At 49.1% G+C, this 21,994-nt stretch overlaps 1 protein-coding gene across 1 annotated transcript in view; it reads left to right on the top strand.

The window, feature by feature from the left end:
* Positions 1-21,321, top strand: part of gli2a (GLI family zinc finger 2a) — a 75,634-nt gene extending 54,313 nt beyond the window's left edge. Inside the window, exons 4-14 of the mRNA XM_086221051.1 lie at positions 1-149; positions 1,929-2,150; positions 7,798-7,999; positions 8,166-8,364; positions 9,656-9,766; positions 10,473-10,613; positions 12,067-12,216; positions 13,244-13,408; positions 14,198-14,476; positions 16,547-16,910; positions 17,542-21,321. The exon at positions 1-149 is cut by the window's left edge and continues 57 nt beyond it. Coding sequence (XP_086077177.1) covers positions 1-149; positions 1,929-2,150; positions 7,798-7,999; positions 8,166-8,364; positions 9,656-9,766; positions 10,473-10,613; positions 12,067-12,216; positions 13,244-13,408; positions 14,198-14,476; positions 16,547-16,910; positions 17,542-19,820 — 4,261 coding nt within the window. The 3' untranslated portion in view covers positions 19,821-21,321. The remainder of the gene's footprint in view (positions 150-1,928; positions 2,151-7,797; positions 8,000-8,165; positions 8,365-9,655; positions 9,767-10,472; positions 10,614-12,066; positions 12,217-13,243; positions 13,409-14,197; positions 14,477-16,546; positions 16,911-17,541) is intronic.
* Positions 21,322-21,994: the final 673 nt, after the last annotated feature.

Genomic DNA, 21,994 nt, shown 5'->3' with positions numbered 1-21,994 from the left:
TCCCCACGCTGCTGCTGGGACGGGCGAGTCCCCTTTCAGTCCTCCGCATCCTTACGTCAGCCCTCACATGGAGCACTACCTGCGCTCGGTACACGGAAGCCCCACCCTCTCCATGATCTCAGCAGCACGAGGACTGAGCCCAGCTGAAGGTGAGGCAGCAGAACACACATAAAACACCGATGGTGTCCCACAGATGAGGGGAACCGGTCACCTCAGAGATCTGGGCCTTGTCTCCAAACACATTTGGGTTTGTGCTGATGATGACCACTTGTAGAAGGAGTTTCACCCTTTGACCCTCAGAGCTGCTTCTCAACCGTGGTGTTGGGTCACACTCCTGCAGTCACATGACTCAGCTGCACTCCTCTCCTGCTCCATGTCATGAATGTAAAGCTCTTCTCTGCATTGGTGTCAACCATGTGACCTTAAGGAGGTGAGAGTTGAGCGGGGCTAGAATTTATGTTTCCTCTCCACTACAAACCGAGTCTGTCTGCAAGCGCACACGCTTTCGTTTACACAGTTGATTTCCTAACCAACAGGAATAATGAGTCTCACACGTGCAAGTTCGCCTGGATGAAACCCTGAAGCCCACCTTTCACCGAGGATGTTGAGGGGTTTCTGCATGCGTGAGTCATGAATGGCTCAGGCACAGTAGAACAAACGCTACCGCTCACTCGTATGTTTTTGCAGGGAAGCCATGGAAACCGTTGACATGGTGAGAGACAGACGTGTCCATGTTAACTTTCCTCAGACAGCAGGTGGAGGAAGAGAAGAGCAATAAATCCTAGAGCACTCACCTCCTGGTCAGAGGGTACTATGCATTTCTGGAGAACATGAAGAAAAGCTGTGGAGCCGTATGTGTACAAACCCAGACAGGGATGGCTGGTGTTCAGGGCTCTGGCTGAAGAGATTAAGATACACGGCGTGAAGGAAGTGCAACGATGCATTTTGAACAATGTGAGCTTTAGTGGCAGCAGCAGGAATCCAAACAGCAACAATCTGTTTGAGGTCAAAGGGAAGGTTCACTCCAGAGCAGAGAGGTCACAAGGACGCGTCCTCTCCTGATGGGCGAGGCGTCTTATGGGTGTAGACTGGCGATCACCTCTCGCGCCACCAATAATTTTTGGTGTGTGCCATGCAAACATCAGCACAAAGCATCATCCTGCCACGTTCTGCTGAACATGCTCACTCAACCAGAAACTGGTGACTCTGTGTTGGTGGCTTTGGTTTTACTGGGTCTAGTGGGGAGTGCGGTAGCTGCTTCTCACCTCTGAGGTTTTGGTTAGTGATGTCACACATGCACCATCCCCCAAACACAAAGTGCAACCCTGGGGAGGTCTAATGTGATCTGGCAGCCATGGAGAACCCAAAAGAAGATGCCTGCCGCTGGAGCACAAATACGCTGCCATGGCCTAATCGCTTCTGATGGATCCCCATTGGCTGGATGTGTGAGTACAGAACTCCTCAGCATCCCAACCCCCGCTTCCCCCAGCATGCAACCTGCCAGCAGTCCTGTCCGGTCCCCAAACAGGGGACAGATGGAGGCTGAACAGCGTGACTGGACGCAGGGGTTAAGACGTTTCATGCCATTATAAGAGTGTGTGTGAGTATGTGTGCGCACCTGCACCCCGTCTCTAACTTCAGCTTGGCGGAAGATTCTTTCACATCAAAATACACCTTTTCTAACAGTGGTTTGTGTCTGTGTCCAGGTGTTTTGGACTAGTGCATCAAATCAGTAACTAGTTGGGTACCAACCCATCAGGCTATAAACCTCCATTCATTCATCACTCTGGGTTGATCTTGACTGAATCAATCAATCACAGAACACTATGGGATAGAGAGATGGCTGCAGTCACATTGCTTTCACCAGTGCTCAACTATTCTGGGTTTTTTAATGAACTCACCTTCTTTGTTCCTCTCATGTCTTTCAGTTACCCATGAACACTTGAAGGACCGTGCCTTGTTCAGCCTCCCCCCTCCACCACCAGGGGCCAATCCTGCAGAGTACTACCACCTCATGGCCAGCGCCAGCCAGCGAAGCCCGTACGGGGACCTCCTGATGCAGAGCGGTGCGGCGGCGGCAGCGGCGGCAGCAGCAGCGGCGGCGGCGGCAGCAGCCAGTCATCTCCCGGATTACATCAGCCCTGTGGATGGTGAGGAGACGACATCTCACAACTGTCCTCTAACAAAAAAAGGTCACAGCGACTCTGCTATTTTAAACCAGATTGTGAACCAGAATAGAATCAACATGTCATGTCAGATGTACATGGGAAGCACACGTATGTCTTTGATCGCACAGCTTCAGTCAACAGTGATGGTGTCCTTGGTTCTCAGCAGCACATCTGTTGATTCCTTCCTCTTATTCTTCCTCCATCCTTCCTCATCAAAGTTCAGGAACATTTCAACTTATCAGTGGGATTGCGCGCGCAGGCACACACACAAACACACACACACACACTCACACAAACACACACACACACAGACACACAAACCTACACAAACACACACACAGACACACAAACCTACACACACACACACACACACAAACCTACACACACACACACACACACACACACACACACACTAATACCCCAATACCCCATGGCCAAACACTGGTACGAACATGTTAGCGTGCCGTAGACGCTCTCCTTCTGATAATGTGTTAGGTGACGCGCACTGTCATGAAGAACAACACCCTCCAACCAGGGGTGCCATGGACACTCCTTCAGCCACAGAAGAGTGTTCATCAGTGGAATCACCTGTTAAAGTGTTTGGTTGGAAGGACAGCCTGCACACACACGGCCCTCCATGGCACAGGGTTGCCCACCCCTGCACAACACTTCCAGGTACCTTTTCCAGGTTGGGGGCGGGGCCTTGGTGAGTCCCGGGAGGGTCACCCAGAACCCTTTGCTCCACTCTGCTTGCTGTCATAGTGGTAAGCCAGGATTAACCTGAGGGTCTGCAGATGCACGTATGTACACACATACACATATTTACCCACATGCGTGCGTACATATGTGTATGTGTGTACATACACGTACATGCAGGGAGACAAGACACTGATATGCTGGCTCACATGGTGGCTTCATGCTAGTTAGCATGTCAGCTCGTGTGTCAGGCTTCCTTCAACCATCCTGTCAGCTGATGAATCGCCAAGGAGCTCACAGAAACCGACGATGAAAGAGGCCTTTCAGTGCATCATCCACCCAGAACCACCTTAGCAGGGCTCTCACCTGTCATGCTCTCCAGCGGCTGCATGACTCTCATGACCAGGCTGGAGCGAAAACTAAACCTCAATCCTCAGAGACACCTCCCCCACACACACTAGTTGTCACCGTCCCAGCAACTCTTATTTAGTGTTCTACCAGCTGGTAGTGATGTGGTCGGGTTTGGGCCACTCGGCCAGTCTGGAGGCTCTTCCAGACACAGGGCCCACATTGACCCATGCAGCCAGCTAATGGTCTCCGCCGGCAGCCTCAGCCTGAATCAAAGGCCTTATTTACTGGCCTAGTGGAGGAGGGGGAGGAGGGGCAGAGGTGGCAAATATGTGCTTCATTCAATGCCGTTTGTTTTGGAAGGCAGCACAGATAAAACTCTATTAAAAACAATTTATGCAGTAATATTCAGCAGACCCACCGCAAGAACTAGAAGCCCTCAGTGAACCCAAGTGCGGCTTATCGTCGGCCTCCTGCTGTGGGAAAGGGACTTTACGGGATTACGGTTGAGCCATGCAACACTGAGCGCTGCAGAGGAAAACTGAGTTGAAGTTTTTCAGCTGAGCTGCATCTTCTTGGTCCACTTTTAGAATTTACTGTTGGCAGTGGCGCCCCGAAAACCTTGCTATGGGTGGCCAGGTGGGACCGCTTAGAAACCCAAACTGCAGCTATTTTCGAAGTGACAAATGCTGTCTGGCATTGGTGGACAACCCTCCTCACATCTCTGTGACCAATGAAGGACGAAGGAAAGGACGCGTGACGCAGACGTCACGACTTTCACTCGGTGCTCATCACCGCGGCTGCTCCACCAATCAGCACATATTCTCCTTTTTGTATAATCAAATTTACATTTGATTCAGATGTGACACGCCCTTTGTTACTCCCAGGACGCCACCAGTACTTCTATTTAAGAGGTACTCTCAGACTTTCAGTGAGGACAAACCGGGTCATAGGAATCTAATAAATTATAAGAATGTCAGATGTACCAGCTCGGTTCTGCTGGAACCTGCTGGCGGAGTATTCAGCAGCCTGCCGACAGGTATGTAAGGGCTGGGTGGGCAGAAAAATATTAGAGTGGCTTTCTGGAAAATGTTGAAGCTCCCAAGACAACAGCAACGGCCAAAGTAAACGTCTGCCATCCGGAGCAAAAAGAGATTCTAGTGTTGATGCAGCAGCGGCAGATAGATGTGTGCACCGACGTGCTGGGGAGGAGATTGGAGGGTGGGGGGCTCCGGCCCCTTAGACTGCATACACAAGCACTTAACTATATGTTGGTTGGTGAGCACACAGGTGGAAGTGTGTGCGTAAACACACTGCTAATCACAACAGTGGCTTTGGGCGGGACGCTGGGGGCTCCCAGTGGACTCAGTCCAAGTTCCCTCACTAATAAAATTCACAGTGTTAGCATTAGTGAGCTTCAACAGGGAAAATAAACACGTTTCTCCCCCAGCAGCCCACGGGGCTCCCGGTGCCTGGGGTCCTGCTGGCACTAAATCAAGTTGTGATGAGAGGGGGGGGGGGGGTAGATGCAGCCTTATTCATCATAAATGAGATCTAGAGGGACAAGTCAAAGATGATCCTGTGCTCCGTGATGTGCAGGAGCAACCAGGAGGAGAGTGGAGGGTTATTTGAGGAACAAGAGGGTGATGTGGAACCAGAGGACTTCAGGAAGGACTTCCTGTGTTTGCCCTGCTGGCTCATGTTAGCGGCATATTAGCATGTTCTTCTGAGCATAGCTGGTCTTCCTTGATCCACCCAGGTTCTACGTGTCACTGTATTCAGACCCCACCTGGACAGGGTTGATATAAGTGCATCCATCCATCCATCCCTCCATCCATCATCCATCCCTCCATCCATCATCCATCATCCTTCCATCCATCCCTCCATCATCCATCCATCCACCCATCATCCATCGATCCATCCCTCCATCATCCATCCATCCATCCCTCCATCTTCCCCCTCTTCTCCTGTTGAGGGTGGTGGGGGTGGAGCCTATCCCAGCAGCCTTCCCCCTGGACAGGTCACCAGTCCATGGCAGGGCCAACACATAGAGACAGACAACCATTGGCTCTCCCAGCCACGCCTACGGTCAATTTAGAGTCTGGATTAACCTGGTCCCTCTTGATGTCTTTGGACTGTGGAGGAAGCTGGAGTACCAGAGAGAACCCAGCAGGAACAGGGAGAACATGGAGACTCACCCAGAAAGACCCCGTGCTGCAGCCGGGGCTCCACCCACAACCTTCTTGATGGGGGCCACAGGGAGGACCACTGCTCCACCGGGCCGCCCTCTCAGCTGGTGGGACCAGTGAAGATGTCCAGCTTGGGGGCTTTGACTGTGAGACAAGTGGGAACATACATTGCTGACATCATGGACACAAAACCATGACTAAGACAGTTGTGTGTCATCAAGCTGGTATTTATTTTATTTTTACATTATTTTATTTAACTGGACAAGTGATTCTTATTTAAGGGCGACCTGGCACAAGGCAAGAGTATCAAAAGTTCAAAGCCAACAAACCCTACATGGAGACACGGAGTCTCAGAATAACTGCCTGTGTCCACGCTCTGAGCAGAGCGTTGCAGTGACCCTCTGTGTGATCAGGGTCAGGCTGGCAGGGCCGGCTCTGGAGATCTGGACACAGATTAAAGGGTTTTCATTCTCCACCAAGCGAATGCTTAAAATAATCACACACTCCCACTCTCATCCGCTTTAATATTTTTTTCTTTGCTATATCAATGTGCATTACAGTGCCTGTAATTACGACGCTATATAAATCCAGCTCCCGCAATTACAACCAGCCCTCGTTGCAGGCCCACAGAGCCATGGCACACATGTCAACACACACACACACACACACACACACACACACACACACACACACACACACACACACATAGCATGACATGCCATATTACCACAAACTGCCGGGCCTCCACGGCCTGTGCAACATCTGTTTTCTCACACCCTGCCGGAACCTGCTCACCCTTTCAATTATAACTGCCACCTATAAAACTCTCCTCTGCCGAGTGGTGAGAATTTATCCCAGGTAGAAGGAGCTTTGACCAGAGACGCAGCAGCTCGCCTCACAAACTAGCCTGACCACTTGCTTCCCATCTGCCAGAGAACTTTCTCTGCTGCCCAGGCATGAAGGTTTCTGGGTAGAGTCGGGAGGTGGTTTGAAGACGGGGTAGAGAGCGTTGTTTTGGGCAAAGTGCCCAGAAGGGTGAGGCAGGCGCCAGGTTGCCAGGCCGCCAGGCTGGGAGGCCTGTTTCCGGCTTCATAAGAGGGAATATTAATTCACTTATCTCCCATTAAATCTCTTGGAACACCAGCAACCTTGGCTCATTATGAACAGCAAATCCTAGCGGCTACACGCATGGCCCGTACGTTCCTGTCAAAACCCTTCCTCCATGTTCCTATGGAGCCCATCTCTCCCCCTCTCTCTCCCTCCCTCTCTCTCTCTCCCCCTCCCTCTCCCTCCCTCTCTCTCTCTCCCTCTCTGGCTCAGGAAAGATGACCCATACTCATTGAAGAGGCACATTCCTCTCTCTTACACCTCCATCATCTCCTCCAGTCCTTCCTCCTAGCTGCCCACTGCTGTCGTCTACCCCCTGAAGTTCCCAGGGGCCTTTTAACTAAGCGCACATGCCTTCGCTTTACGACTCGCCACCTCCCAACATAATAGTTTTGGAAGTAAGACCCTGGTTTATGGCTACAGGTCTGGCATGGTGATTATGGTGCCTCGATTCATTTGGCTTGCAGGGTTGTCAGCTCTGGCGATTGGCTACATGTTGACAGCAGTGGAGCTGACATGCAGCAAATGTGCGAGTGTGTCAGGTCTTAGGTGAGTTGTGATGGCCTATTAAGGGTTTCCTGCCTCTCACGCCTCTGATGATGTCTGCTGTAAGACCTAATTACACACACACACACATATTAGTGTAGCTCTCTCTGCAAACCAGCACCTGTTGACCCCAAATGAGTGAGCTGTCTGCGTGGAGGTGAGGTGACGTTTAAACGAAATCCAAAGACATAAATGACGTGGGTGCAAGGAGAGAGGAACTGCCTTCACTTCATGGGAAAGTCGTCCGTCTCATCGTGTTCTCATCGACTAGCAGAAGTAAATCCAGCAGCAGGCCATGAACTCTACCTCTCTGAGTCCGCCTTGTTCTTTTTAATGGTATTCTGAGATCAATTTGTTTAAATTGCCCTCACTTAACTTGCCCGGAGAGTGGACTGAAAGAGATTGGTATCGCGATAATTACAGAGAATGATTGGGGTGATTCATTATGCATAAGAGGATGTGAATGTTAAACAGGAGAGTTGTGTGTGTGAGAAAGATGTAGATGGTGAGATAGAGCCCAGCCTAGCACGGGTTTGACCTCCGCTGGACCCCCGCTTTCTTCTTACACTGTTCAGGCTAGTCACTTGCCTCTTCTGAGGCCAGGTGGAGATTCAGTGGTAGTTGGAGGGGTTTACACAATGTCCTCTAATCAAATGAAGTGAGTTTCTTCACATTGACATACGTGGGTTCAAGGCGATACTCAAACGTTTGAGTTTGTCTCTGTTATGTGTTTTTGTGTCCAGTATCACGTTTCTCCAGCCCTCGGCTGACGCCCCGCCTGAGTAGGAAGAGGGCGCTATCCATCTCCCCGCTATCAGACGCCAGCATTGACCTGCAGACCATGATCCGTACCTCCCCCAACTCCCTGGTCGCCTATATCAACAACTCCCGCTCCAGCTCGGCTGCCAGCAGCTCCTACGGGCACCTCTCAGTCGGAGGGATCAGGTATCGACACAGTACCTTTTATCGTCAGGCCTCTGACAACGAAGTATTCAGATCTTACTGTGTCCAGTAAAACACTGCAGTAAAAATAAGTTGGGAGCGAAAATGTACTTTGATGCTAGTTTTTGAATCGACGCAAACCCTAAATCATGTCCTCCCTGTTGTCCAGCCCGTCATTCAGCTTCCCTCACCCCATCAACCCTGTGGCGTACCAGCAGCTGCTATCCCAGCAGAGGGGTCTGAATGCCTTTGGCCACACCCCTCCTCTCATTCAACCACCGCCCTCCTCTTTCTCAGCCCGCCAGCACCCCCTGACCACGTCGCCCATGTCCACCTCACACAACAGCTCCAACTCGGAGGCGAACCAGGTGGGAACCAGACGATGGCGGTGACGTTCGTGGGTGTTGTGAGATGAGAGTTTTCTCTGGTGTGTAAAGAGGCAGGTGTCAGACTCCTGTGGCAGGGAGCTGTCACGGACCACACGTTTTCAGACATATCCTGGTTCGGGACTTGTTCCGGACTACTGTCATTTGTGCTCTGGTCCTGATCTGCTGCAGCTCTTCTGGTTCTGGTTCTTTATTATGTGTTAACATGTGTATATTATTGATTCAGAAAGATTTGATTGATCAGCTTAAATCATTGATTAAATTTAAGTACACTTGGAATACACAACTTGCTAACATATAAGAAATTTGATACCTCAACTATACTTCAAGTATACACAAGATACACAGTTTAGCAGTCATGTTCTTCTAACACAATGCTGAAATTAGGAGCTTTTACAGTGACAATAAACACAATTTTATAATAACATAATGAGTCAGTCTGTATTGGATTAGCTCACCACACACAACAGCTCACGACTGTAGTATATTAAAATGCATCAGAGTGTCTGTGTGATCGCGGAATATTCTCCATCTGACTGGAGAGTCATATGACACACACACACACACACACACACACACACACACACACACACACACACGCATGCATGCACGCAAGATCAGAACCATACTTCTGTCCTGGTTTCCTGCCAGCTGAATGAATCATTGATTTCTTCACGAAAGCCAGACTGTACTGTAGAGACTGGGTGGGATTAGAGACCCCCCCACCCCCACCCCCGGACCTCAGTATGTATACACACACATTCATCAGCTGCTTTACATTGATAGATTTCCTTTCTATTCCACTGCATTAGAACATTAAGAGGGCTTGTGTGTCTTTGTCTTGCTGCCGTGCTCAGAACTGTCGGCAGATCAAAGCCCCCCTCCCCCAGCCCCTCCAGCCCCCCCAGCCCCCGACTCCGCTGCCTTGCCCCTCTGTAACAAGGGTAATAACTCCTCTTTTTTCATATTTCCTTGCGGCTTTCGCGATCATAAAGCAGTCTAAATTGTTTAGTCTCAGTGGCGGGTCCTTGTCTAACTTATGGGATCTGGTGCCGAGTGGGACATTGCAGCTCTCCGTGAAGGACTATCAAGTCCCAAAACTTCCCTCCGCCGCCCTGCGTGTGGCTGGCTGTGTGATTGAGTGGATGCACAGTTGGGCTGGTTTTATTCTTTCAGAAAGCCTGATTGGAAAAATGTGGGTCACAGCTCTGAAACTGCCGGTGTCACGTGGACAGATTCTGTCCTCCATTTGACCGTGTTACTGTCTTATCAGAACGCCAATGGAGACTCGTCAGTCAGCAGCACAGTCAACCCACTGACCACCAAGAGGACAAAGGTCAAAATGGAGGCAGAGGGTCCACTGCCCATCTCCCCGTCTTGCCAAGTAAGGCATCACCCTCTACATAAAAAAACTAGCATGGAATAACCCTTCACTTGCACTGAGCACTACAGGTGGGGCAGCGACACTGCTGACCTGACACTGATGCGGGCCTTTGGGGGTACGTAGCGTGGTCCCCCTTTGTTCTCTGTCTGGAAGGATCGGAGGGAAACACATGGTCAACCTATAATAACACAACATGACATATACAGTATTAATATCTGCTAACAGATGCTACCTTTTTTTCATAATTTCTTCACTGAAGGAGAATGAAACTTCATACAAGCCAGTGCCAGACCAACCTCCGATAAAGCCTAACCCTCCCTGTCCCCACCTCCATACTCATCCTGCTATTAGTAGTCGTAAGAGTAGAAGTAGCAGGAGAATTTCCCTCTTTATTTTGTGTTTGTTTATTTGTTACATTTTGTTGAATTGTAACTTTTGGCTTTGTGGTGACCTTGAGGGAAACCCCATCCTCCAGGTTTGTGTGAGCTAGCTGAGTGAACATCGATCCCCTGCAGGCGCTAGCATTGCTCTCAGTGACGGCAGCTCAGGCTCATTAGGATTCAAGTAGATAAGAAAGAAGCACAGTAGTGCAGAATGTGCTGCTAACGTTTTGACCACAGGTGCCAGTACGTACAAGTATTGACATACTTAAGTGGATGACTGTTAGTATTATATGACATGACAAAGTGCTGGTCCTGTCCTCCAGGACAACAGAGGAGGGATGTTGGACTTGAGTGAGGATCTCGATAAAGATGAGTGCAAACAGGAGCCTGAGGCCATATATGAGACCAACTGCCACTGGGAGGGCTGCACCAAGGAGTACGACACACAGGAGCAGCTGGTTCATGTGAGTATCAGTCTAGTGGGTTCTCATCCAACTGTTGAGTAACTGTCTCAGTCCACAGAACAATGCGGGGAGACCTTTCACTCTGAAAACATGCCGTCATTTCATCAGGTTTATCAATTTCTTTGCTTTTTCATGTGAAGTCAATTCTAAACTAGCGTTTGACGAGCTGAACCTCCTCTGCTGCTCGTTAACTTCCTTCTGATGGCGTCTGCTCAGAAATCTGTCCAGTAACTGATCCTTTCCTGTTAGGCTGACACGCGCAATGTTAATGAGCCTTCCGGCTCTCGCCAAATTCAAGCCCAAGCCCTGCAGCTGTGCACCCCTGCCCCTCAGCCCCTCAGCCCCTGACCTGTAACCCCTAACCTCTCACTCCTCACAACACCCCCAACCCCTGAAGCCCAGAGGGCCCACCATAAATCCATCGTCATGCCAGCAGCTCTGGAGTTTTGGAACCTCGCGTTACCCCCTTTAGACCAACTTCCCCACTTGCTTTCGACTTTCCGACTGGCTGTCAGTCACCTCAGACCTGTGAGAGGAGGGGCATGTGTCAGGTTCACAGACCCAGAGAGGGAGGGAGGGGCTGAGGCCTCACTATTGGCTGCTACATGTTAGGACCAGAGACACTTTGAAGAACTTTGGTCCCAGCAGCAGTTCCGGGGACACCACCTCTGTGAGAGTTGCCAGCATTGCTGAGTCTGCTGGCAGACGCGAGACTAGCACATTCCTCCATCCTCACTGCTTCCCAAGATTTTTAAAGTCTTTCTAGCTTTCGTAACCCCCACCAGACACCCAGGGGTGTGATAGCCATTTTCCAAAACAAACCCAGGGTTTTGTGCGCACCTGTGGGTTTTTCTGGCTTCTGCTTAACCAAAGTCATCCTGTTTCAAAAGCCCCCAAATTATGGACTCACAGTTGTGTGTAACCTGAAAATAGAGGCCTCTGCCGGGCCACACACTTGTTTCCATTCCTCCTTCACCAAAAATAGATCTCGGCAGCATCGTCAGCCACTGAGCTTTTTTACTGGGGAAGAAGTGACCATAAGTGGAGCATTGTGGGCTTGGACGCACTCAGGAAATGAAGTGGTTCCTCTGGCTGTGTGGATATTTGCATGTGGTGCAGGAGAGCCGAGGTTTTAAGTGGGTGTTTGTCTGCAATTCGTCATTTCGTCATTTGACTTTGATGGAATCTGTTGTGTGTGAGGGCATCGTGACCTCTGAGGTACTCTGGGCAACAAGCCATTACAACACTGTGCAGGACACTGATGAATCCGACCAGGTGGACAACATGCTGATTGCACTCAGGTGGACTTACAAGCACAATACCTTCCAATCCTAATGGCATATTTGAACGCCCCTCATGTGCTTGTCTTCATGCATGTTTTCATGTCAATGCCTCTGATGATGCAGAAGATGTGTGACTGTGATAACTGATTTGAATTGAATCGCCCTATCAGCACATCAACAATGACCACATCCACGGTGAGAAAAAGGAGTTTGTGTGTCGCTGGGAGGAGTGTTCTCGGGAGCAGAAGCCCTTCAAGGCCCAGTACATGTTGGTGGTCCACATGAGGCGGCACACAGGGGAGAAGCCACACAAATGCACAGTAAGAACACGCTGTTCCTACAACACACTGGCCCCAGAAATGCTGGCCCCAGAACACGCTGTTCTTAGAACGCCCTGGCCCCAGAACACACTGGCCCTAGAACACACTGGCCCCAGAACACACTGGCCCTAGAACGCCCTGGCCCTAGAACACACTGGCCCCAGAACACACTGGCCCTAGAACACACCTTCTCACACTTTAAGTAGGATGCACTGCGTGCCCTGTTGTATTTGACAGTAACCCCAGCAATCCTGTCACAGTTATTCTACCAGTCCATCTGGAGGGTTACTACCCCCCTAATCTGGAGCCTCTGACCAGTCACCGGGTGGAACCCCATCTGCATCAGGAGCCAATCACTGCTGGTGTTTGTGGAATCATGGAGGCTTTAGTGAAGCTTTAATTTGCCACATGAAGATGAGATCGAGGGCCTGTTTCCTGGCTTCAAAGCCGGTTCGGAGGCTCTTATGAATGCATTAAAACAGATGGCCTGTGAAAGTGTAAAGGGAGCTGATTGACAGTGTGGGCGTGTAATAAAGATATGCACACAAGCAGGGGGCCATGGGTCCTTATTAAGACCATGCTGTATATTCTCTGCACAAATCCCAGATGCATCTTCTCATCACTTTATCTACTTCTTGCTCCATCTCTTCTCAGTCTTTAATCCAGTTTCTGAGCTATGATAAGTTGATTCTCTTTTCTCCTCCACATTGGCGCTGAAGGAATACCAAATTAAAACTTGTACACTACCAAGGATGAACACAGACTTCTCTTTGTCTCAATATAGCACCAAAGTGTTCCAGCACATCTCACACTTCATTTACATTTTTTATATTAAAGCCCTTTTTTACCAAAGTGAATCCATGCTTTGCTTTTGTGTTGCACACCACAGTAGGTGGGCAAGAATCCAAGAATCAATTACAGTTAAACACTACAGCACACAGAGCTTCTCTTGAACCAGCTGCAGACAGCAGAAGGCAGCGTTCAGGCAGTTGTCTCACTCTTTAGCTGTCCCACTGTCTGTCTGCAGTTTGAGGGCTGCTCCAAAGCTTATTCTCGCCTGGAGAACCTCAAGACCCACCTCAGGTCCCACACTGGCGAGAAGCCCTATGTATGTGAACATGAAGGCTGCAACAAGGCCTTCTCCAATGCCTCAGACCGGGCCAAGCACCAGAACCGCACCCATTCCAACGAGGTATGTTCCCACACACACATACTAGGGTGGGATTTCATGGCTTTATGTCTCAAATCTGGTGCTCTCCAACACTTGTTTTTGCATTCAGGTCATAAAATACACCAGTTTTCTGCTGAAGGTTTTAGCTGTTGCGAATGGCTCCATGGATGTGTTGTCATTGGTACAGTCAAGTAATAAGTAGAATTTTTTAAAAATGCATTATTGGACGGCCCGGTGGAGCAGTGGTCCTCCCTGTGGCCCCCAGCAAGAAGGTTGTGGGTGGAGCAGTGGTCCTCCCTGTGGCCCCCCATCAAGAAGGTTGTGGGTGGAGCAGTGGTCCTCCCTGTGGCCCCCAGCAAGAAGGTTGTGGGTGGAGCCCCGGCTGCAGCACGGGGACTTTCTGGGTGTGTCTACCTGTTCTCCCTGTTCCTGCTGGGTTCTCTCTGGTACTCCAGCTTCCTCCACAGTCCAAAGACATCAAGAGGGGACCAGGTTAATCCAGACTCTAAATTGACCGTAGGCGTGGCTGGGAGAGCCAATGGTTGTCTGTCTCTATGTGTTGGCCCTGCCATGGACTGGTGACCTGTCCAGGGGGAAGGCTGCTGAGATAGGCTCCACCCCCACCACCCTGAACAGGATAAACAGTAGAAAATCGATGGATGATGGATGAGAAAAATGCACTATATATAATCATGTAAATCGTCTCCCTTTATACAGTGCTGGTCTATAGTGATCTTATACAAATATTATATATGCAAGCTAAATCGTTTCCTCCACAGTGAAATTACAGCTCTAAATCTCTCCTGGCAGAAACCATACGTGTGCAAGATCCCGGGCTGTACCAAGCGCTACACAGACCCCAGCTCTCTCAGGAAGCACGTGAAGACTGTCCATGGACCAGAAGCCCACGTCACCAAGAAACAGCGCAGTGATGCTCCTCCAAGACTACAGCCGCCCAAAGATGGCGAGAATGAGGTGAATTCCAAGCATGGCTCAGGAAGCATGGATGGCAGGACTGAAGCCAAAAGCACCTCTAGAGGAGCGGAGGACTGCCTGCAGGTCAAGTCTATCAAGACTGAGAGCTCCATCGTGAGTCCTGTCATTTGTTCATCATCTTTATTAGCAGCAGGAACGGCATCTCTGTTTGCTTGAAGATTGGGGTTGATCACATTCGGAAAGATATGTTCATTGCTCCAGAAATGGCACGACTTGTATGTTTAGGAAGCAGCAAATGAAGACTTGTTTACTCTTTTCCACTTCACTAACATAGCCGTGACCTTAAATGTTTGACTGACTGCTGCCTGCCTCCCTCCTAACTCTCCTCGATGCTTGAACTTGCTTTTCCTTTTCGCTTCCTCCCTTCCTCCCTTCTTACCTTCCTCATGGACAGACTTCACTCAGGTGAGCACTGAGACTTGTTCAACTCAGCATGACAAACTTGCCTTCATGTTTCACTCTGTAGCTCCGCATTCTAACAAGTATTGCATGTAAATCAGTCTCCACACATTTAAAAGCTGTTTCTTTGTATATTGGAAACATAGAATAATGAGGCAAAGAGCGTCATGTGCTGCCATCGCTGTGGATGTGATGACTGGCAGGAGCCTGCGCTGTCAGCTGCTGATAAAAGTCATTGTCACATTAATATTGAAAGACTGGGGCTGTTTCAGTATGTATGCCCAACAAATAGTGCCAGCTTCACACTATGATCAAGACTTAAGATCATTTTGGGATCAGTGAATTACTGCTGCTGTTGCGTTGTTATTCACAGAACTCATCAATTATCCACTTGTTTTCTTGTTGTAAATAAGTCAAACTCATCTATAATAAATAAGGTCATGGAACTATAGGCCTACATTAGTTATTACAAAACACCATTACAGTCTGAATTTTTTAACTAGGCTATGATAATTATTTAATGCATAATGGAGTTCTCTGAACTTGGCATGAGCCTGTATGGTTTATTATTTCATGCTATTCTGTGCTATTTATAAATGCCACATATGTTTTGGAACCATGATCGCATGAAGGGTTGAGCAGTGGTGATATCGCTCAGAAACTAGAGATAAACGAGCCGTCTTTACGGGAGACATCGTGACTTGTCAAAGCAGGTGAAGCGAGGTGGGACGTCACAACATGGCCACATTCACGAGCAAGACCTGACGAACTTGGACGCTGAACGGAACAGAGCCATTATCCTACTCTTGAGTCTTGGCACCTTTCTGGTATCAAGCAACCAGTTGGAACACAAACCTGCTGCTCATTAGAGAACCCCACAGAACAGAACCATTTTAACTTTGGTTCCTACCAAACATTACGTCCCAGGTGCAGCGTTGGGGACGTTGACCTCTGTCATCACAGGGTTTCATCGATGGCCTGCCCCTTTTTTTGGACATAGAAACAATCGTTAATTAACAAATGAGCGGCCATGTCGTGTGATTTGTTTGTGTCCTAAAGTGAGATGAGGATGTGCATAACTAAAAGGTTTTGGGACGATAGGGGGAACACTGTCGGCTGATGTGGATTAGACAGTTACGTGTCTTGTTTGCAGGCAACCACTGCTACTCTTGATCGTCTCTTGAGGAATATCGTTTGAAACACATCAATTCTGTCAGAGATGTGTCATGTAAACCCTGCCCACATCCGTCCCATTTTTTTAGGCAGGTCTATTTTCCTTGTCACATTGGACACACAATGTCATGGTTCTACAGGCATTTAAAAAGGCTGGGGTTTGTGTTGTGGGTGGTCTGAGCGTGCCTGGTGAAAACCATGCTCAATGTATGGCTGACGTCTCCGTTAAGGTGCAGGCAGTGACGCATGTGTCATTTTCATCAACTTGAGTAATCTTCTTGCTCCTGGTACACGTCTGCTCTCTCTCTCTCGGCTGTTGTAGTCTTCTTTTCCTCCCTCCCACTCACAAGTCTCTCATAGCAAATAGCATCGTGCGCTTGCTCAGAGAACACCTGAACTGTTACTCAATGTGCCACAAACCCTTTACCAGCGCAGCAGCCACCAGGACCAGTTGCAGGCCAAACTCAAAACAAGCATCACAAGTAGCCACATAATTCTTTGATTTTTTTGGGGGATATTTGATGAAATTAAAAAAAATCATGACCCAGCCCTGTTACTTACATCGAAATCCTCCATGCTGTCCTCCTTCAGACGTATCAGTCCAGTCCTGGTGGCCACTCATCATGTAGCAGTGAGCCGTCACCTCTCAGCAGCGCCAACAACGACAGTGGGGTAGAGATGGCCATTCACAGTGGGGGCAGCTTCGGGGACTTCAGTGCACAGGATGAATGCCCCATGGTTGACTCCACTGTTCCTGCTGGGGGCCAGCAGGCGGGGTTGGGACTCCAGTTGAGGAAAGCAGTGGGTCACAGTGGTGCAGTTACCATCAAGCTGGAGACTATCAAGAAGGAAAGGCTGAAGACGGTGAGAGATTCCTGCCCATGGGTCAACTCTGCACCACAGATCCCACAGGGCCAACGCAACAGCATGAAGCTGCCTCCCATACCTGCAGCCGGTAGGTGTCAGTGACATATGACATAAGTAGCTGACTGCCAGGCTTTATCAGAGTCCGTCAGACAAATAATAAGGCTACGTTCACACTGCAAGTCTTGATGCTCAATTCAGATTTTTTTGCTCAGATGCGATTTTTTTTTTTTTAATGTGACCTGCATGTGGCTGCGGTGTGAACTGCTCATGGTCCTGAAGTGACCTGCAAATGCAGAAGAACAACACGACATCACTGACAGCACTAAGTGCACAGAGGAAGCCTTTACAGCATTAACAATTTCCTTATAAGTTACTGTGCAGTAGAAGCAGGGGAATATGAAGGCAAATAAAAGGTCGGAGAAGAATGAAGAGAAGCACAATTTATAGTGTATTTATGGCTCTTTGTGGAGAAGCAGCAGCTGCTTTCGTGCCCAAGTGTGTCTGCCATGTTTGTTGACTAGAATGATATCTGATGGCTGCTGAGACTGAAGTCGCATTTAAAAAAAAAAAACAGATCTGCATTTGAACTAGAACTACATCGGAGAGTGGCCTGAATCTGATTTGAAAAGATCAGATAGCCCGATCCAAAAGCCACATCAGTCATCATAGTTCACGTTGTAGTCCATGTGTTGTGTAATAATGTCCCTTGTGTCTGGCAGGTTCCCTTCTGGAGAGCTCCAACGTGATGAGTAACCTAAGTGGTCCATACCCTGGCCAGCGCTTGGGGGATCAGTCTCTGTGTGAAGTGACACTGCTGAATCAGCTGAATGAGCGGCGTAATAGTACGACCAGCACCATCAGCTCAGCATACACCGTGAGCCGGCGCTCCTCTGGCATTTCCCCCTGCTACTCCAGCCGACGCTCGAGTGAGACGTCACAGTTCGGTGCGAACCGCCACAACAACATCAGTTCAGCTGACTCCTACGACCCCATCTCCACCGATTTGTCTCGCCGCTCCAGCGAGGCCAGCCAGTGTGGAGGTGGAGGTGTCGGAGGAGGAGGGGCAGGAGGTCTCCCAAGCCTTCTCAGTCTGACACCAGCTCAGCACTATCGGCTCAAGGCAAAGTATGCTGCTGCCATTGGCGGAGCTCCACCAACTCCTCTCCCCAATATGGACAGAATGAGTCTTAGGACCCGCATGACCCTCTATGGTGACTCCCAGGAAGGCTCATCGCACTTATTCCACCAGCTGCCCTCCGGAGCTGTGCCCCGGCGATGCAGTGATATTGGATACGGCACTCACAGCATGATGCCACACGAGGTACCCACCAACTTACCACGCCGTGCCAGTGACCCAGTGCGTCGTCCCGCTCTTGACCCTCTTGCTTTCCCAGGGGTCCAGCGGTATAACAGTATGAACAGCATGAACCCCATGAATGGTCCATCATCTGTAGAACGCCATCAGATACTGGGTATGCATGGCTACACTCGCTCTGATGGCAGCCTACAACGCTACCCTTTTACCCCCAGGCCACCTAGCATCTCTGAGAATGTAGCCATGGAGAACATGGCAGTGGATGGGGTGATGGCTGGGGGGGAGCTGGGTGGGGAGGATGATATGGTGCTTCCAGATGATGTGGTGCAGTACCTCAGGTCCCAAAACACTGGCACTCAAGGTCACAACTTGGGGCAAGTTGATTATCATTTCAACAACCAGTCTCAGAGTTACCAGACAAGCATTGCCCCACCAGCATCCTTTTATGCCCAGAGAAGGGCAGCCATGGTTGATGCCACCATGACTCAGTCTGGTCAGGACATGCAGGCCTGCCAGATGGATCCCAGGGACTCCCAGCAACCGTTCACATCAAACGTAAACAAAAATAATATGCCGGTGCAGTGGAACGAGGTGAGCTCAGGGACTGTGGACAGCACAACTAAGCTCTCCAAACAGCAGCAACATCCTTTCAAGGGGAACCTTGCTGTAGTTCAGCAGAGGCACAACTTTAGTGCCTTCCAGGCACAAGGTCAGGGCCTGGGCAGCAACCAGCAGGTGGTGCCAATGAGTCAGAATATGTCTATGCAGGGGTTTGTGTACCACAACAACAAGAGGCTGATGAACATTCCTCACCAGCAGCATCAGCAACAGAGGCAATGCAACAACCTGAACTTCAGTGACCAAACGAGTCCTCAACAAGCGTTTGGTCAAGAAGCAATCCCTAATCCTATATCTGCGAGCACTAGTGTGAGACCTACCCGGAACAGTGTGGCAGATCAAGAACTTCAAAGTCACAGAGGGAGAACACATTCTGATGGGTATCCTAATGTCAGCCTGGGGGATCAGCAGCAGCACAACAATGTCCTGAATGGAAGCAGAGGAATGTTACAGCCCAGGCCTCCCGTGGAGCCCAGGTCTGGTGCCAAACTGCACACGGGTCCTGGTGTGATGCAACTGAGCCGAATACCCAAGTCGACTGATATGAGCCCCAGCGTTGGTAATGACACCTCAGAGGCGAGTCCAAAGAGGCCTAGTGTGTCAGCACCCAACTCCGGGAGCCTCACCTCGGCTGTCGTCTACACAGGTCAGATTCATATGTTTGAACCACCTTTTGCCAGCTTTGATGCCCCCATGTCCCCCCATACAAGCCAGGCTCCTGCCAGTGCCAACCCCATGCTGGGCAACATGGCTTCACCAGGTGTCAACCAGGTCTCCAGCAGCACAGTGGATTCTTCCACTGGGGAAGCTGCTGGTACAGAGCATGCCCAAATTGACTTTGACACCATGTTGGATGACGGTGACCACTCCAGCCTCATGTCAGGCACCCTGAGCCCTGGCCTTCTACAGAGCCTATCACAGAGTTCTTCACGTCTCACAACGCCTCGCAACTCCGTCACCCTGGCGTCGGTGCCAGCAGGGATGGGCAACATGGCCATCGGCGATATGAACTCCATGCTCACAGCTCTGGCAGAAGAGAGCAAGTTCCTCAATATGATAAGCTGAGCGCAGTGGAAGTCGCTCGTCATCCATCCAGTCTTCATGATGTCTACATCAGGAACATATGGACCGCACAACAAAGCACTGATCCAACAACTTTTCTCTTCACTGTCCATATTATGATTATCTTGAGATATTTGCCTCAGATTATTATATGTTCCATTAAAAGGTTAATAGCGAATGCATTTTCTGTCATCATTTGTTAAAAAGCCATACTTTTTAGCTATGAATATTAAATAGCCAAGGCCATACAGTAAATGGATCTACAAACAATGGCGTCTGTCCGTGTCACAGCCCTTTAGAATGCAGTGCACCGACGGCAGTTCACTTTGTGCCTTGTTGAGGACATCAAGGTTGAAAACAGAACATCCAGGAATTGGACTTGATATGTAGATAATATTTTCTCATGAAGACCATGTTTATAAAAGATACTGTAAGGTACTTACTTTAAGTTATGCTATAAATGTTTGGTATTTAAACTAGGGCTGTCAACATTACACATGAACACTTACTTCTCATTCAAAGAACATACATCATTTTACTGCCAGGAAGGTAAAAAACAAGAAGACCAAAGAAATTTTCTCAGACTAAGCTCCTCTATGCGGCCATAAAAACATTCATTGCATAATTTGAGATCGAATGAATAGAACTGTTGTGCTTCCTGGCAACACACTGTAGAAAAGAGGTATTTGATTTGTGACCAGGTTTAAAGTTTTGGGGGAACAAATATATTTGAGCAGGTAACGATTCCTTGGTCTCTTGTGCTGATGGTTAGCACTGAGCTCAGTAAACCATCGGTCATCAACTCATGCAGAACACTAACAATAAAGACTCTTGGTGAGTCAATGCACAAACTGATCAGCAAAGACATGGATGTCCGTGTGCACTTCATGTGTGACTAATTGCAGTTGAGGAAATGATGCATTCATTGTTTGACAGCCTGAGTTTAAACACATGGTTTGTACCACATTATGGTCCAGAGCTGTTTGATCGTGGCCTGAGCTCTCGGGGATGAGCACTGTACAATCTTATTTCCTTCTTTGCCCTCTGGATCGGAGGCAGGAAGTCTCCACGGCCTCCCGTCACAAGCGTAACTGGTTGAAAAGGACAAGGGTATGCCTCTGTGATAGTCTATCTGGGCACATAGACCTCTCTTCTGATGAGGAGGATTCTGTAAAAGAATATCCAAGTACCTCTGTGTGTTCTCAGCAGAGATCCAATCCCAATTAACACGTTCATACCCACACACCTCCCCTGGGCTCACGATGAACTGCAGAATCCAGGAAGGGACAGACTTTGAAATCCTGAGTTGGACAGGATCTCTGAACTCGCCCTGCAAATTCCTCAGTTTTGTTAAATTTGCTGAAGTAGCCTTTCAAACATGTGTTTTTGTGTGTCTGTTTGCTGTCACATACTGTTACCATGCTAAGTGTGTTTGCATTTGTGAGGGTGTGTATATAGCTTTTGTACATTTCAAATAAACTATGATCTCCCTTTTTTCTGTTTAAATCCCAAAGTCCTGCGTCGTGTCTTCTTTGAAATCATGTGATCTTTCGTCCCTGGAGGCGACATGAAAGTCAGGCTGGTTCGCTCGAAGAGAAATCACATTTGACTAACTGGCTGCTGTGAGGAGGAGCGGCGCCCGGGCCAGCACGTACTCACTGCAGCTCCAGCAGCACGTGTCCACCCCTCTTACCTTCATGTGGGATCCGAACCCAACCAATGACCGAGCCCCATCATTGACCTACTGTGATGAGAATCTGGGAGGTTTCCAGTGTTATCCTGTTGGACACCATCTGGACGTGTAACAAGGCGAACAGACTATTAAACCAATAACTGCATCTTATTCCTCCTGGTTCTTGCATGAGTCCATTCATGGAGTCTGTTGCCAGCTCCTCACCCACAGTCTGGATTAGCAAAGACCTTTGGGCCACCAGGACCATTAAAATCTAAACCTTTTCACCGGTGGACCAAAGGGAGCAAAGCTGTTATGAATTCCTGTTATTTTACTGCCTGGTGACACGTTTGTTGTTTCATGTCCAATCAGTGATAGATTTTCATTCTCAACTAAAATGAACATCTCTCCGATTTTAAGGTCTTTTTGACAGTAAACTGTGGTCTGGTGCCAGCTGGGGTGAAAAAGCCTTTAAATGAAGTTGTTGAACCTATTTGTCTCCTGC

This window comes from Aulostomus chinensis, chromosome 12 (assembly GCF_037954235.1).
Source record: "Aulostomus chinensis isolate RoL2024-O1b breed Wild chromosome 12, RoL_Achi_v1.0, whole genome shotgun sequence".
NCBI lineage: Eukaryota > Metazoa > Chordata > Actinopteri > Syngnathiformes > Aulostomidae > Aulostomus > Aulostomus chinensis.
This window is presented reverse-complemented; position numbering and strand designations above follow the sequence as displayed.